The sequence below is a fragment of the Epinephelus fuscoguttatus genome, linkage group LG5 (assembly GCF_011397635.1).
Source record: "Epinephelus fuscoguttatus linkage group LG5, E.fuscoguttatus.final_Chr_v1".
Lineage (NCBI taxonomy): Eukaryota > Metazoa > Chordata > Actinopteri > Perciformes > Serranidae > Epinephelus > Epinephelus fuscoguttatus.
The window spans coordinates 35,826,098-35,840,722 of NC_064756.1; the positions used below are offsets into that span (position 1 = coordinate 35,826,098).

General features: G+C 39.7%; 1 protein-coding gene across 4 annotated transcripts in view; it reads left to right on the forward strand.

The window, feature by feature from the left end:
• mark4b (MAP/microtubule affinity-regulating kinase 4b) overlaps positions 1-14,625 on the forward strand; it is a 72,676-nt gene that overhangs the window by 51,884 nt on the left and 6,167 nt on the right. Inside the window, exons 15-17 of one of the 4 annotated variants that reach the window (XM_049577661.1) lie at positions 4,390-4,668; positions 5,888-5,970; positions 11,246-11,282. In XM_049577661.1, the coding sequence (XP_049433618.1) occupies positions 4,390-4,668; positions 5,888-5,970; positions 11,246-11,282 (399 nt within the window). Of the gene's footprint in view, positions 1-4,389; positions 4,669-5,887; positions 5,971-11,237; positions 11,283-14,625 lie in introns of all 4 variants that reach the window. The other 3 variants (XM_049577659.1, XM_049577656.1, XM_049577660.1) reach the window with 3 other exon arrangements.

The following is a 14,625-nucleotide window of genomic DNA, read 5'->3' on the forward strand; positions in this document are numbered from 1 at the left end:
CGGATCCCTTTTACTTTATTTTATCAAGAATTTTCTCTCGCCTGCGTGGAAAGCCTGAAGGCAGAGAGAGCACACCTCCTTGCCTTTCAATGCGCCTACATGGAAAGCCTAAGGTAGACATGGCACACCTCTCTGCCTTTCCATGCACCTACATGGAAAGCCTAAGGCAGGGAGAACATAACACAGCGTGCATAATTTACATACAAATGGTTATTTGGGGATGTGACGTATACCTTTAAGGTCAGGAGAAAATGACATCAGTAAAGTATACCAACATACTCATGTTTTCCAGCCATGATGCTTTATAAGATACCGAACAGGGAAAAAAGGGGGGGTAAAAAAGGAAGAAAAACATCAAATGGCGCTCCCAATGGAGCACTGACTCTCAGGCGTTTAAGACACAGCTTGGGATTGGCCCCTCCATGTTGATTTGACAACAAGCTCAACACTATTATATTGAGGCATAACGAGTCAGTATCTTCCTTTGCTGCTTCATTACGTGATTTAACAGGTGGTGGTGAGGGCTTTAGGAAGGGAGAGCAGGTAAAAGGAAGGAATGATGAGAGGTGAAGAGAAGAGATGGGAGAGGGGGAGAAGAGAGGAGGTGAGCAGGAGGAGAGAGCAGCAGGATGAAGTGAGGACGGGCATTGTGCCAACGTAACCTTCCACTTGCCTCAGAGGCCTTGTCAATGTGATGCCATGCCAGAGTGGTTGATGGTACAAACACGTGTATGGACACACACACATAGTCGTATTTAGTTAATAAAAATGCATATGAAAATTGTGTGTACTGTAGTGATAAAAGTGCACAGGAGACACAAAACCCTGATTGTGTACATGACAGTGTGTATGACCAATCATATTTTGTTTATATAAAACATACTTTCCATATATTGGACACACATTGCTGTGTATGAACACATTATATACACAAACACTAATCTATGATGACACTGGAAGATAAGTGACCCCGATGCCAAGACATACTCCAGATATAGACAAGACAACATGTCATAAAGCGCATAGTTTAATGTAGACAAAAACACCAAAATATCCTTCCGAAGGGCTCCACAACTAATCAAAAATTTTTCACGATTGCTATTTTGGCTTCCCGTAATTGAATGAACATGACTGACTGCAATATTTACATTTACAATGTGCGCTCTGCTCATATCAGATCATGAGCTTCTTGAACGCGCAGCCAACCTCCACTTTTAAACATCTGTCATGCCACTTCATGCACACTTCGTAGCAGCAGCCCATAGAATCTTTACTGAATGTTGCAACTGCAGATGGGCAAAATGAAAATCATCTGTTATCAACCATAAAATGAAAATAGGGTTCCTTTGAATAGAAAGTTGCAATGAAAATATATTGTCCATAAAATTAATGAATAATCGGACTAAATAACAAGTTCTCATGATTATCATGTTGGCCATAATTGTGCAGCCCTATGCTGAGATATAGATAACCGAGGAGTATGTTGTGGAGATTGTAATTTGCAAATAGTCACCTGGGCCCGTATTCGCAAAAAATTCTAAGACTAAAAGTAGCTCTTAGTGACGTCATTCTAAGAAAAAAAAAAAAAAAAATTTCCCTTGGTAAGATAAGTTATTCACAAAGCATCTTAGGCCTTAAGAGAGCTCCTAAGGTGAAAAACTGTTAAGAGGAGGGAGGAGGACTTTTAAGAAGGAAAGACAGAGAGGAAGGAGAGATATTCTCCGTATATTGAACGACAGTGATTTAATAAGACGCTACCTGCTTGATAGTGCAGGGATAATGTTTGTGGTTGACCTCATCAGGGATGAGCTTACTTTTCCCACCCAGTGTAGTAACGCAATAACGCCCGTTTTGGATTGCAGCACATACCAGCACTTCTCACACTCATCGCTTGTGCGTAAAAGGAGAGGGAACGACGCATTGATTTGTCGGGCAATGCACTCCCAAGTCTGCCTCTTCCCTTGTGCTGTGATCCCGGGACCGAATTTCCTTCTTAAAACTCCTTTGTTCTCCTCCACGAGCTGTGCCAACAGCAGGCACTGCTCTTCTGTCCAGTTCGGCTTTTTCATTCTTTTTTTTTTCTTCATTTCATTCATTGTTTTGGTCATTCTGCCAATCAAACCGCTTTTTACAAGGAGGCCAGCAATCACAGTAATTGCTGACAGCTGAGTCTGCGTCCACCATTAATATCAAATAGATTAAGTAGTAAAATTACCAGCATGGTGAGTAAACGTAACAATAAGCAAATCAATATAATAATCAGCATGTGAATGAGGTACGTTCAAACATTTTGGAGCTGTGTAACAGAGTTTCATCATCATGACATAAAATTATTTTCACGATTACACATTTCTTAATAGCCTACAGTCTAAGTTGTATGATCGGTTCATTTCATTGTCCATTCATTACTAGGAGCGCTTTTTTTTTTTTTTGTAACAACCAATCACAGCTTTTAGAAGACTGCGTCATACCTAGCAACGGGGTCAACCACACCTCCTCTTAAGCTAAGATTCCTTGCTAGGAATTTTTAGGCTAAGTTAGGAGCTCTCTGAGAGGACTCTGAGAATCTTTGTGAATACGGGCCCTGGATTTTATGTACATACTATTCCACTCTTATTCAATTATATTAATCCTTGTCAATCAATAGTATCACTGTATCTATATCCATCTTTAGCTAGAAATTACTAAAACTTTTGAAGCACATTTAAATGCACGTGTACAAATATATTTAGAAAAATCATCTCTAATGAAGTAAGGCCAGCTGATATAATCACAAATCAGTCTCCTGATAGTTTCAACTGTTTTATTCAGGACTGTCATGTGAATGATTTTTACTTTTAACTTTTACAAGCATCATGCTGTGACAGAGAAGAAAGAAGACACAAGCATAAATTTAAAATCTCAGGAGCTCTTTGTAAATGAGTTCAACATTGTTAGTTCCTCTAACCCTATCTACACTTCTCCCCATTTTTGCATCAGTTCAAATTCTCATCTTCCTTTTCTCCTCTCTTAACCTTTTTTTCAGTCTTCATCTCTCAAGCCTCTCCATCCCTCTCTTTTCCTCTCTTCCCCCCATCCCCAGTGTGCCCCCCTGCTGTGAGCTGCAGTAGGCAGCTAGTTCACATTGATGTTAAACGATTTTGCTCTGCAGCGGCTGTGCTTCAACTTAACTCGTTTAATGGTTCTGCCCCACTTGAACCTTGTGTGTGGGTGTTATCTAGAGCGTTATGAAAAGCAGCCTCAGGCCACCAGCGAGTCAGGGGTGGAGAGGTGTGTGTGTGTGTGTGTGTGTGTGTGTGTGTGTGTGTGTGTGTGTGTGTGTGTGTGTGTGTGAGACAAAGTGAGAGTCAGTAGCCTGCTGGACAGTATTTCTTTAATCTGACTGAAATCATTCTGATTCCAAATAACCTGTTCACATGGACATTAAATAAAGTAAAAATATGTGAGTTTACATGCCCAAAAGCATTTAATTAGAATTACCTTTTTGATTTGTCTGAAGTGGTTCACCCACTGTGAAGAGTCTAATCTGTCAGAAATATAACAGAAGAAGTGGAAGGTTTTTTTTTTTCTTCTAAAATTACTGAGAAAGTTAAATTCATTCACCATACAAAGTATACAAAGACAAGTGTTTCTACCTGTTTACACAATTTAGTAGTAAGTCACATGGGTGTACCCCAGTTATTTTCTCTAGCTACCAATTACAGAAGTCTCCTAAACACTTCATATGCAGAATTTGGTAGATGCTACAATTTACCTAAGTTTCCTAAATGTCTCATGCAAGCCACTGCTACAAGTGGCAAAAGATGTTTATGTCCAGCTACTCCACAATTCAGCCTTTAACAACGTTAACATAACTGTTTCAAAATCAAAGAGCACTCGCATAAGAAGGTAGCACCAGTAGAGCACTAAATATGTTCTTATGAATGAAGTTTAACTTCCCACCACCCCTCTCAACCAGATTGGAAAGTCTTTCCATTAGGGCCGTATCTGACCAGTCACTTTTAATTGAGGTGGTTACATGAGGCATTTTTATTCTGATTGGGCTATTATTCTGTTCATTAGTGAAATATTAGGGCCCATGTAAACACACCCAGTGTGGGATTTACTCAGTACACTTTCCTGGTGCTGTATATACTTAATAGCACATCAAATGTATATTTTGATTCAGTCTTTTGACTGTTTTACACTGACTTGAACAGTCTGCATTGTATTTCTGCAGTGATAGTGTACCTTGACAAAGTTACCCTCCAGTATTTTTTTTCCTATTTATGCTGAAGAGATCAGTGATATGATTCCTGTGCAGTTCTTGTACTTAAAATTGAAATGATCTTGTAACTATCCACTCCTGGTTTTCCTCCTCTTCTTCCTCTCCCCCTTGCCTCCTCCCAGTTCCATATCCCACCGCCTGCCCCCCGCCTCCCCCTCAACCCATAGCATTGCCGGTGCCTCTGGGGTCTCCTCCTCGTCCTCGACGCCCTCCTCTCGCCTCTCAAGGGGATCCACGGTGAGGAGCACCTTCCATGGAGGGCAGATCAGAGACCGACGCCCTCCCTCCCATGCTCCCCCAGCCTCCCCGACGCCGTCCCATGACGCCAGCCCGCTGCCCCACGCCAGGACCCGGGCCACAACCAACCTGCTAAGCAAACTCACCTCCAAGTTGACCCGCAGGTAAGGGGAGAAGCCGGGAGAGAAAGAAAGGGAGGACAGAAAAGAAGTTTTAAAAGGATGAGTTAAACTTTTGTTGAGAGATGTGACTATCGGTAAAACAGGAAGAGATAGAATGATAATGGACTATTGATCAACTTTTAACAGCAGGGTTTTAATGCACAGTTAAACATTTGCAAGTATTTTTAAGGACTGAATGTGTTTGATGATTACTGCTTTTCATTCACAAGTAGTGACGTGATGGCAGATTACTGCCTTTGAAAGCCTTTATGTTTAAAGGCTTTTAACTGGACAGTGTAGTTCTTTAACTGTAAACGTGTACATGAAGGTCATTAAGCTAACTTTGCTGCCTCTCACCGTCTCTTCCTTAACCAGTACTAACCTACCAGCCTTTCTTTTCTAATGATAAAGCTTAACAGGCTTCAGACCTGGGTCTAATAGTGATGAAACATAATTCCTTTTGTTTGTTGTACTTGCTTAACCAAAATTAAGGGTCTGTTTTTTTCCTTTCTTTTCGTTTTCGTTTCTCTGCTAAAACATTTGCTATTGAAAATTTGTCTGCCTCATCCTACAGGAAACAACAAATGAAACAGCCCTCATAGAAATAGCCCTCGTTAAAAAGAATTGATAATCTCAGAGTAATACGATTCAACAATGGATCAGACAGTGTGTTGTGTGACAGCCCTCTATCCACACCTGTTATTTATGTAGTTGGACATTATGGTAAATTCTAGAAAAAAATCCACATCCAACTAAGTAACCTGCACTTTTCAGCTTCTGTCATCAGCTGTGTTCCTGATGCAGTAAACTCCACCATATTGGCACTCTTAGCTGGTACAAACAAACATCAACCTATTTGACCCAGGTCTGCTCTTCAGGTGGACTCACTGTATGTCTCTCACAGTCAGTTCTTCTCTGCTGCTTATTGTTGCTTTATCTGTTTGTTTGATTCTTTAACAACTTTTGCTTTTCCTTGCCAGTCACCTGCCAGTCTTCTGTCCTTCTTTTACCTCAACTACAGTACATACAGTTTGATTTGTACTTCTCTGCCTCTCCTACCTGTGCTTCTTACTGTCTGTCATTTCTATATTGTCATCCCCCCCTCACTTGCTTTCTCTTTTGTTCAATGTCTCTCTGACTTTCTGCTGTTAATTTTCCTTTTATATCCATTCTTCTCATCCTCTCTTCATCTCCTTCTCTTCTTCTTCCTCTCTCCTCCCAGGGTCACTCTTGACCCTTCTAAACGTCAGAGCTCAAACAAGTCCATGTCGGGCTGCACCCTCCCACAGGGGACAAAAACAGTTAGTAAGTCTTCCTTTCCCATGTTTTCTGGCTGCTGCTTCTGTCTGTCTGACTGACTGTCTGCCTGCTTGCCAGTGCCCTGTCATCCCCTCTACCCCTCATTCGCTGTCTGTTGCAGGTTGGAGTTTAGTTACACAAACATTTATCTGAGGCAAAGCTTCCCTACAGGCAGGAATTTAATCAGTGATTGAGTAGATTTTAACATGCGGGACTCTGGCTCCAAGAAAAGCCTGCCTGTGCCGTTGTGAACAGGAAAACGTCTTTTACTTTATAAATACAAGATAAGGTTAATTAAATTCTCTTGTTTTTTGGTTTACATTTTCCACATGAAGTATGGTTGTGTAGTTTCTCTTCAAATGTATGCATGGTCCATCAGGAAGTTCAAAAACTCCTCATACTGTCTGTGCTGAACACCTGTATTCACCTTCTGTCGGAGACGTCGTAGCGCCTGTCTGTTCAAGACCCCTCCCAAAAAAGTGCAGTCTGCTTCAATTGGTCAGCGTTATCAGGACTTCCACATCCGTGCTTTCACTGTCTCTGCACTGTCATTGCAGCAGGGTAATGACTAACAAAGAATAGCTGCACTTTCTACCGCTAAAAATCACCAATAACACAAGCAGACATTATCCAGCAGGAATATGATGGAACACTGACGGCCTAACATTGACCAACAGCAGACTGACAGCTTGGTGCGTCAGGGCCCTTAGAGACTTGACTTGGAAATTTGAGCCCTGGCCCAGTTTAATCCCAGCTTATTCTTCTTATTCAGCAAACCTGAGTTTCTGTGACTGTGTCCATCGATGTTTACCTCAGTTAACAGGATTGTGTCTTCCTGTAGAGCAGCTCTGTCTCAAAACAGTATGCTTATGTGACTCAAACTCTGATCAGCAGCTGTCTGCCTGAATGTCTCTCTGTCTGGACTGCTTGTGTCTCTGCTGGCTGGGCTTCATACTGTAGCACTCACTACAGGCTGTAGGTGGCACAGCACTGTAACCTGCTTCCAACAATAACTGTTTTGGTTTTTTGGGATGACAGGGAGTGACGTTGGTTTGATTTTTAGATATGGGTGTTAAAGTTTACCCCTATTTCTAGACAGTCATATTGAATGATAGCATTAGGTATTAATGGACCTGTTGTCTGCTCCTCACACACTCACACAACTTATTTTTGGAATGAACAACCCTATGAAGATATGGAAAATAAGGATGAAGAGAAGTGATAGTTTCATTTACTGTCTTTGAGGAAAAAGACGTTATTACTACTGGTAATATAGTGGGCATTACTGGGTGAGGGTGGAAAAAAAAAAAGACCTGTCCTCATGTTTTTAGTTTGGCATAGTTTCGTTGTAAAGATTCAGGTCTGAGTAAAGATGGTTCAGTCTGCATCATTGTAGCTTTGAACCTGTGACATTAAGAACACAGAGCATGTGTCTGAGCCCTCTGCAGGAACTAAATGCTTGTAAGAAGCCTGCACTAGTCATCCTGACTGACTGACCCAGCGTCACTGCCGTTTTAAATCAGGATTAGTTATGTAACCAGGATTTATCCTCCTCTTAAACAGGGATCTTGCACAGCTCTCCCTCAAGATACAAGCAGATTGTCCTGTTACACTGCTGCTAGCTTCTCTCGCTCCGTCACTTTCTGCTCTTCTTCCTCTCAGCCTTTATACAGATCACACAATCTGGAGCTCATTCTGTACAGTTCATATACAGATAGTCACTAACTAGATTGTGCAAGTTACTGAAAAATAGACATTAGTTAGTTACTTCTTTGAAAGTAACTGAATTACCTTACCAATTACTGCATGTAAAAGTTTATGGTTACTGGGGAAATTAACATTTAAATATCTGCCTAAATTCTCTTATTTATGCACATAGCTGTATTATTTTAGTGTTGCTGTGGCGTAGTGTGTGACAAGACAGCTGTCACATTTTATCTGTGATATTATCTATGTACCCAATATCACAATGATGAAAAGTAAGTAGTGGAACAGTAAAAGACAATAAGTATGTTTTGATAGGTCTGTTTATTGTGGCCTGGACAGGGCTTGAAGTAAAGCAACACAAGTTTTAATACTATTTTTCTAAAAAGTATGAGACACAAATTCATTTTATTTAACATATTTCTTCTGTGCTTTGTAAACAATATGTCATCACCATAGCAACATATCGTCATGCGTGTTTTGTTTTGCCGTCCTGCCATTCCATCGGACTGTTTTATCCTGTACCATACCGAAACTATTGTCTGTTTACTGTCTGCCTGAATCCATGTGGATGCATGTGGATGCAACGTTAGATCGTGACCCAGAAAAAAATCTGGGGAATAGTCTGTATTTATCTGCTATGATCAAGACAAAGGTAATGAGTAACAAGACCACTTAAATTTCAGTAATTGCGTTATTTAATTTGAAAAAGTAATAGCAATTACCTGAAGTAGAGAAGCAAACCTTAGGCTATAAACAAACTACACTACAGTCACATGACTTCAACATCAGCACCACAATGATGCTGTAAAGCTGTGTTTGGTGTGATGACACTCTGTAGTCTCATTTAGCAATATCGGCAACTTACTTTTAAAGACACATTAAAGCTTCAGAATTCATGAATGGGGTATTTACTGACATATTTTATGTCATAGAATAAAACATTAAAGTCTCTTAAGCTTGTATTAACCACAGGCCTTATTTTAGACATCTAACCAAAAACCCATTAAAAAAACAAACTTCAAGATGAGGGAACTGGGAGTGCTAAACTGCTAACTCATTTCAAGGTTTTAGGGCTCATTCCTGCACCACTCTATTAGTTACATCTAGTTACCAGCAAAATTTGTAGATTCACAGTAACTCCCATTGTTCACTAACTTCATGCACAGGAGTCTGTCCAGTCTGTCACTCCATACTCATACTTTACAAACACTTTTGCCACTGTTGTTCTTCCAAAGGGATGTAACACAACTTGCCTTGGCATCTGTCTCTGAGGGAGGAACAAAGTGTTTCTCACTCATTTTCTTTACCCCGACAAGAAAGTCAAAGTCATATAATCTAGTCTGCACACCTCCAATTCTCCAGTCACAAAGTACTCACATAATCACTGTTGAGTACAGGCATGTTTTGATGCAGTATTTGTAAAGACTTGTTAAGCTACCCATCCATTCAGCAACACAGTGGTGTTAAGGGTCAGATGTTCCCAACATGGTTGCTGGATTGAGGTATAGTGTTTTTAATCCAAAAGGAATCATCCTCCAGATGTTTGCTGGATAATTAGATAACATCCTAAATGCTGAGACGTATCCCAGTGATCATCTGTGTGGATGGTACTGTCAGAGAGGTGACACATTAGGCAGCATCCGTCAAAAAGCTGAGACACAGTCTAAACTTATATTTAGATCTAAAGCTACAGCCCTGCAGCAGCGCCTTGGTCAGAGCCAGGGTCACATTAGAGTAGGTTTCATTTTCAGTTAAAAAATAAATCTATCAATGAAATCTTCCTACTCTCACTTTAAGCCACCCCCAGTTCCTGGGATAGAGATCAGTTTGCCAGGTTGGTTGGAAAGAAGCCATTAGTCTGCACACAGAAAATAGCAACAGCAGCCCCTGGTGGCCATGAAAGGAAAGTGCAGTAAGCAGCCTCACACTCAGTAGCAGCCTGTTGGGTGGAGCAGAAGATACTTTATTCCAAAGCACACATCCTGGATGTATGTGGCCTTTTAGTGTGGCATGTTTAACACAATAATCTACTCTCTAATATGTAAAGAGTTGTGATTAGAAGATGAGACTTGTCAACATTGACCTCAAGAAAGGACAAAAAAAGGAACATCCTACAGGATTTTAATATTGAATAGAAACTACATACATACTTAAAATGTTCAGAGGGATATCAATGACAATAGTTGGGCAGGAAAGAGCCAGGCGTCTGCCACAAAGATGATTCTCCACCATATTACTTATCATATGACACTGAACATAGCAGAGAGCACAGTAGAGCTGCAGCGCTGCTGTCCGACTCCCCATAGAGAGAGATGCTGTGTATATTTATGCACGAGGAGCATTGTAATGACATTATTTCGGAAACTAAAAGTTTAGTTCTGTTTTCTCTGTCACGTTTATAACTACAGTTTTTAATTTTGCTGCTGACATATCCAACAATAGTTGCTGTAGTGATGTTAATGCTCTTACTGTATTACTCTTAGCAGCTTGCTTCCCCAATTGTCAAATCTGCCATGTAAATAGCAGTGTGCCACGTACAGATGCACCCAAAACACATCTATGATTAATCAAGGTACTAAATACAATCCCCTTTGTCCCTAGAGTCTTACTCTGCGCCCAGATAATGCACCATTTCACTAGGAAAAGTGGTTGGACACGCCCTAAATTTCACACTCACGTTCACTCATATTCCACAAGACACTAAGGAGTTTTATTTTTTCCGTATTTGCAGAATTCCCTAAATCAATACTCATAGAAATTCAGAGGTCCATCTCAGCAGCCTGCTTCCACCACTACAGTCAACATGTACATTATCGCTATTAAAAAACATCTTAAAAAGACTCTAGTTTGCAAAGATTTTGAACACTTCATTGATTCTTTTGTAATGCATCTCAACTTGTATACATGAGCTTTTTGGTCATTAGTACATTACTATAAAGTTTGTAATACTGCTTAGGCTTGAAACTTTAATCAGTTGTCATCTTTGTTTTAATCTTTTTCTTTTTAAGTATGATTAATGTAATTTAATATTGGAGGTATCTTTATAAGCCATTTTTTGCTTCTAACCTCTCCTGCACAGTGTTCAAACTCTTTTAATTTCTTACTGTCTCTTTTATACACATGTATGGGCAAATGAAGTGATGACTAATAAATTCACTTGCGCCTTTAACTTCAGATCATGTGCTGTAGATCGTTTAAATAGGGCCCCACGTGTTTTGTGTCTTAAGAACAGCTTCTCTGCTCTGGATCCACTCCCTCTACATTTGTTCATCCTTCTCATTTGTTTTGTTGGTGACTTTGACATTTTGTTCTGTCACATCCATTCAATGTTCCAGTGTGGTGAGTGTAGGTTGGTAATGATCCATCTGTGATTTAAAGACGAGTTGTCAAGTCTTGTGTTGTGAGTTACGTGGATTGACTGACATAGCCATGCAGCTGTTTGGAGCATTAAAACAGGAAGTGTGTGTGTTGTGAGATTGGGGGTCAGGGCTGGAAGGGGGATTGGTGTGAAAACGTGATGGACCAATTGATTGATTCCTAACGGATACGTTTGTCTTCCTCTTGAGGGTCACAGACGAACCTGAGAGAATCAGCAGATCTCCGGTCACAAGGTGAGATCAATTTTACATTTTCTTTCCCCAGCACTGACAACCAAAGTGAAACAGCAGAATAATTTTGAATTTCATTTGTCAGCAGAACTAAAAGCAACCTGCTTTTTGTATGTTTAGTCACTAATCAATTTACCATGTCCTTAAGGGATGTTAAAGCCACTAGTTTACTCTTCAGTGAGACACACATGAATGACATTGGGACTGCTGCTGTTGAAAGAGTAGTTCAACATTTTAGAAAATGTGCTTTTTGCTCACTTGCAGTATCTCGCTTAATCCATACAACAGCATGAGTGTAAACACAACAATTGGCCATTTTATATAATAATAACTTTATTTATTTTTTCACGGGGTTTCTGCAGATACTGCAGATGAAGGCATTTTATTCATTAACCTAAAGTAAGGCCTTAATTAGTATTAAAATGTATTAAATCAGTCTTTCAAACTCTTAAAAAGAGTTGGGAAAGAAAGCAGGATTACTGCTGTTAAAACAGAACATATCAATAAAAGTATAGTAGTAATACAAGGTGATCAAAACAAATATATGTATAAATGTGTATCATTTTATGGGGGTTATGTGCCAAGAAATAATCTGGCCCATGTCCCCACCTTAAACAGCAAATTCATGTAAAGTGTGTGTTTTTTTTTTACAAGGATTTAACAATGTTTTTACAAGGATTTAACAAACAACATTTACTGTGTTAATTAGTGGGCTTTAGAGATGCTGGTTGACTGACTTTGTTGCCTTTAAAACCAGGGAGAAACAACCACCCTGGCTCTGTACAGTCTTTATGCTAAACTAAGATAACCATCTGCTGGCTTTAGCTACACATTTACCATACAGACATGACAGAGAAATCAGTCAACAAGAAACAAACTGGCACATTTCCTAAAATGTTGAACTAAAAGAAAGTCTCTGCTGACTGCTAGTCTAAAGGAAATTCAGTTAAAATTTGTATTCCTTTTATCTCTAAGTAAAATGCATTTACAAGGAGCGTCCTGTTCACTCTGCAGTTGTAAATGTTTTCATTCTCAGGTGTGACTGAAACCTGATGTTTTTCTTCTGATCACTTTCCAAACATCGGAAGTCTACATGGAGTCACACTTTTTGCATGTGACCCAACATAGGAACTGAATTGAGTATCCAGCAAATTTCCGAAATCGTTCTACTTTTTTAAAATGATTTTTTTAGTTAAATTTTTCACTTTCATGTTGTGAGGAGGGCTCAAGGAAATACAGTAAAACAGCTATGAAAGTGCTCAAAGAGAATGCACACTGTGGCCAGTTACATATATGCATTCTCAATCAAACAGAAACTAATATGCATACTTCTCTCACTTGGATCTTGTAAAATCAAGAACCAACAGCTGATCTTTGAGGTGCGGGGACTGCCAGGGGTCTTTGAGGGAGTTTTAGGGAGTCCCTAGAAAAATGAGGAGCAGTTTATTTTTACTATTTATTTCACTATAGAAGTGAGGTCGATGAGAGTAAAAGTCATGGCAGCGAACATTCAGATCATAGGTTTCACTTTCTCCACAGTTATCTCCTTAACCAACTCATTCTCATTCCCAGGTCGTCAAATAATTTACATGCCCTCGGCGTCTCATAGAGACACAAAGGCCGTACTTTAATGTCTTTATGTGAAGCACCACTGAAGCACATTGTAACACGTGGTTAATGTTTTTGAAATGGTCCCAGTTAGGTTTAGACAACAAAACTGTTGTTAGATTTAAAAAAAGGATCATGTTTTGGGTTAAAATAAGTACATTTGTTAGGTAACATAGCATGATGTGACATTAATATGTTACTTGAGTGATGCCATTGTGCAAGGACTGTGCATAAATTATGTAACGTTATGTTAACACAATATTTACTTTTGATTTAACAGAGGACATGAACTGTGGTCTCCTGGATAAAAGTCCAGTTTTGTTTGACCCTGTATTATTACAGACACACTTTGATTAGAAGGTTAAGGACACAATACTGTAACAGAAATTAGCCATGAAAGACTTATATCTGCTTAGGGTTACTTCCAAAATTATTTCTAAACAGTCACAAAAGTATATACCAAATCTAGATGACAATGGTATAGATCTTGTATTTTTAATGATACTGTATTTTTTTCAGGGTTATCAGTGTCAGTTTATCGGTATGTTACTAAAGGTCATGTGTACTTTCTCTCAGCCTCAGCTGCTTCAGTCCAGTCTCAATCTCAGGTTAAAAACAGCAGGTAAACCAGCAGCACCAGGCCGACAGTAGCTAACAGACGGTGGTTCTCCCTGTGGTAGATGATCCCTGCAGGCACAACCTTTTGATTTAAAGAGAAGAAATAATAACACTCCATTGTTTCTATCAACAGCTCAGTCTCTGAAACTCTTTGCCTTCCCACACCAACAGGCTGGTGTGGTGAGATCCTTGTGTTGTAGTTGGTGTTAAAGGGGTAGTCCAGAGTTTTTTAAGTAGGGTTGTAACAGACACTTATCCATAGTCAGTATGTTACTGACAGTGGATGTCAGTCGAAACGCCCCCACTTTGGAGAGGCTTCAGGGGTGCTGACACGAAAGATGAAAAGATCTTTGACAGTTTAATTGTACACTATTCTGAGAGTATTTTCACTGCTTCACCTTTCTATCAGAGAACCCGTTCCAATAGGGAAGCTGTCACCGTCTTAAGATCCACATTTTTGCTCTTGACAAAGCCACCAGACTTCATTGACAAGAACAGTAATTTTGACCTTGCTGAACTCAGGAGCTGCTGGTCTATTGTTGTCTTGATCACTTAGTAAGTTTGTGTTTATGGTGACTTCGGTGAAGCTGAACTGACCCTTTCAAATGCCAAAGTCACACCATAACACAAATATAATACCTGAACGAGGGATCAGTAGACCAGCAGCCCCTGTGGACAGTAATGTTAAATGACTATTTTTCTCAATGGAGTCTGGCTTTGAAGAAAGTGACGCAACAGCCTCAGTTATCTGTCTAAAAATGCTGTCTGAAGGTAAGGTAAAGCAGTGGAAATATTCTAAATATAGCATCCAGTTAAACTGATATTTATGTTTTTTAAAGTGGGACTTCTTTTAGGTGGCAAAAATACATTTTGTTGCTGCCCCCGTCCACAGCAGTACATTGCTTAGCTTCCATGTCAGCACTTCTGTCTGCTTCTGCAAACTGTAGGCATGCCAATCATCATCTGCTGTAGATTATACACTGACTGTGGGTAAGACATACAACCCCACTTGAAAAGACCCCAACTATCACTTTAAGTGTGAATTTATCTGTGTAGTATGTAATTAACTAGATATATTTGATCATAAGCTCACATTTAGAAACAAAATAAATGTTTCATC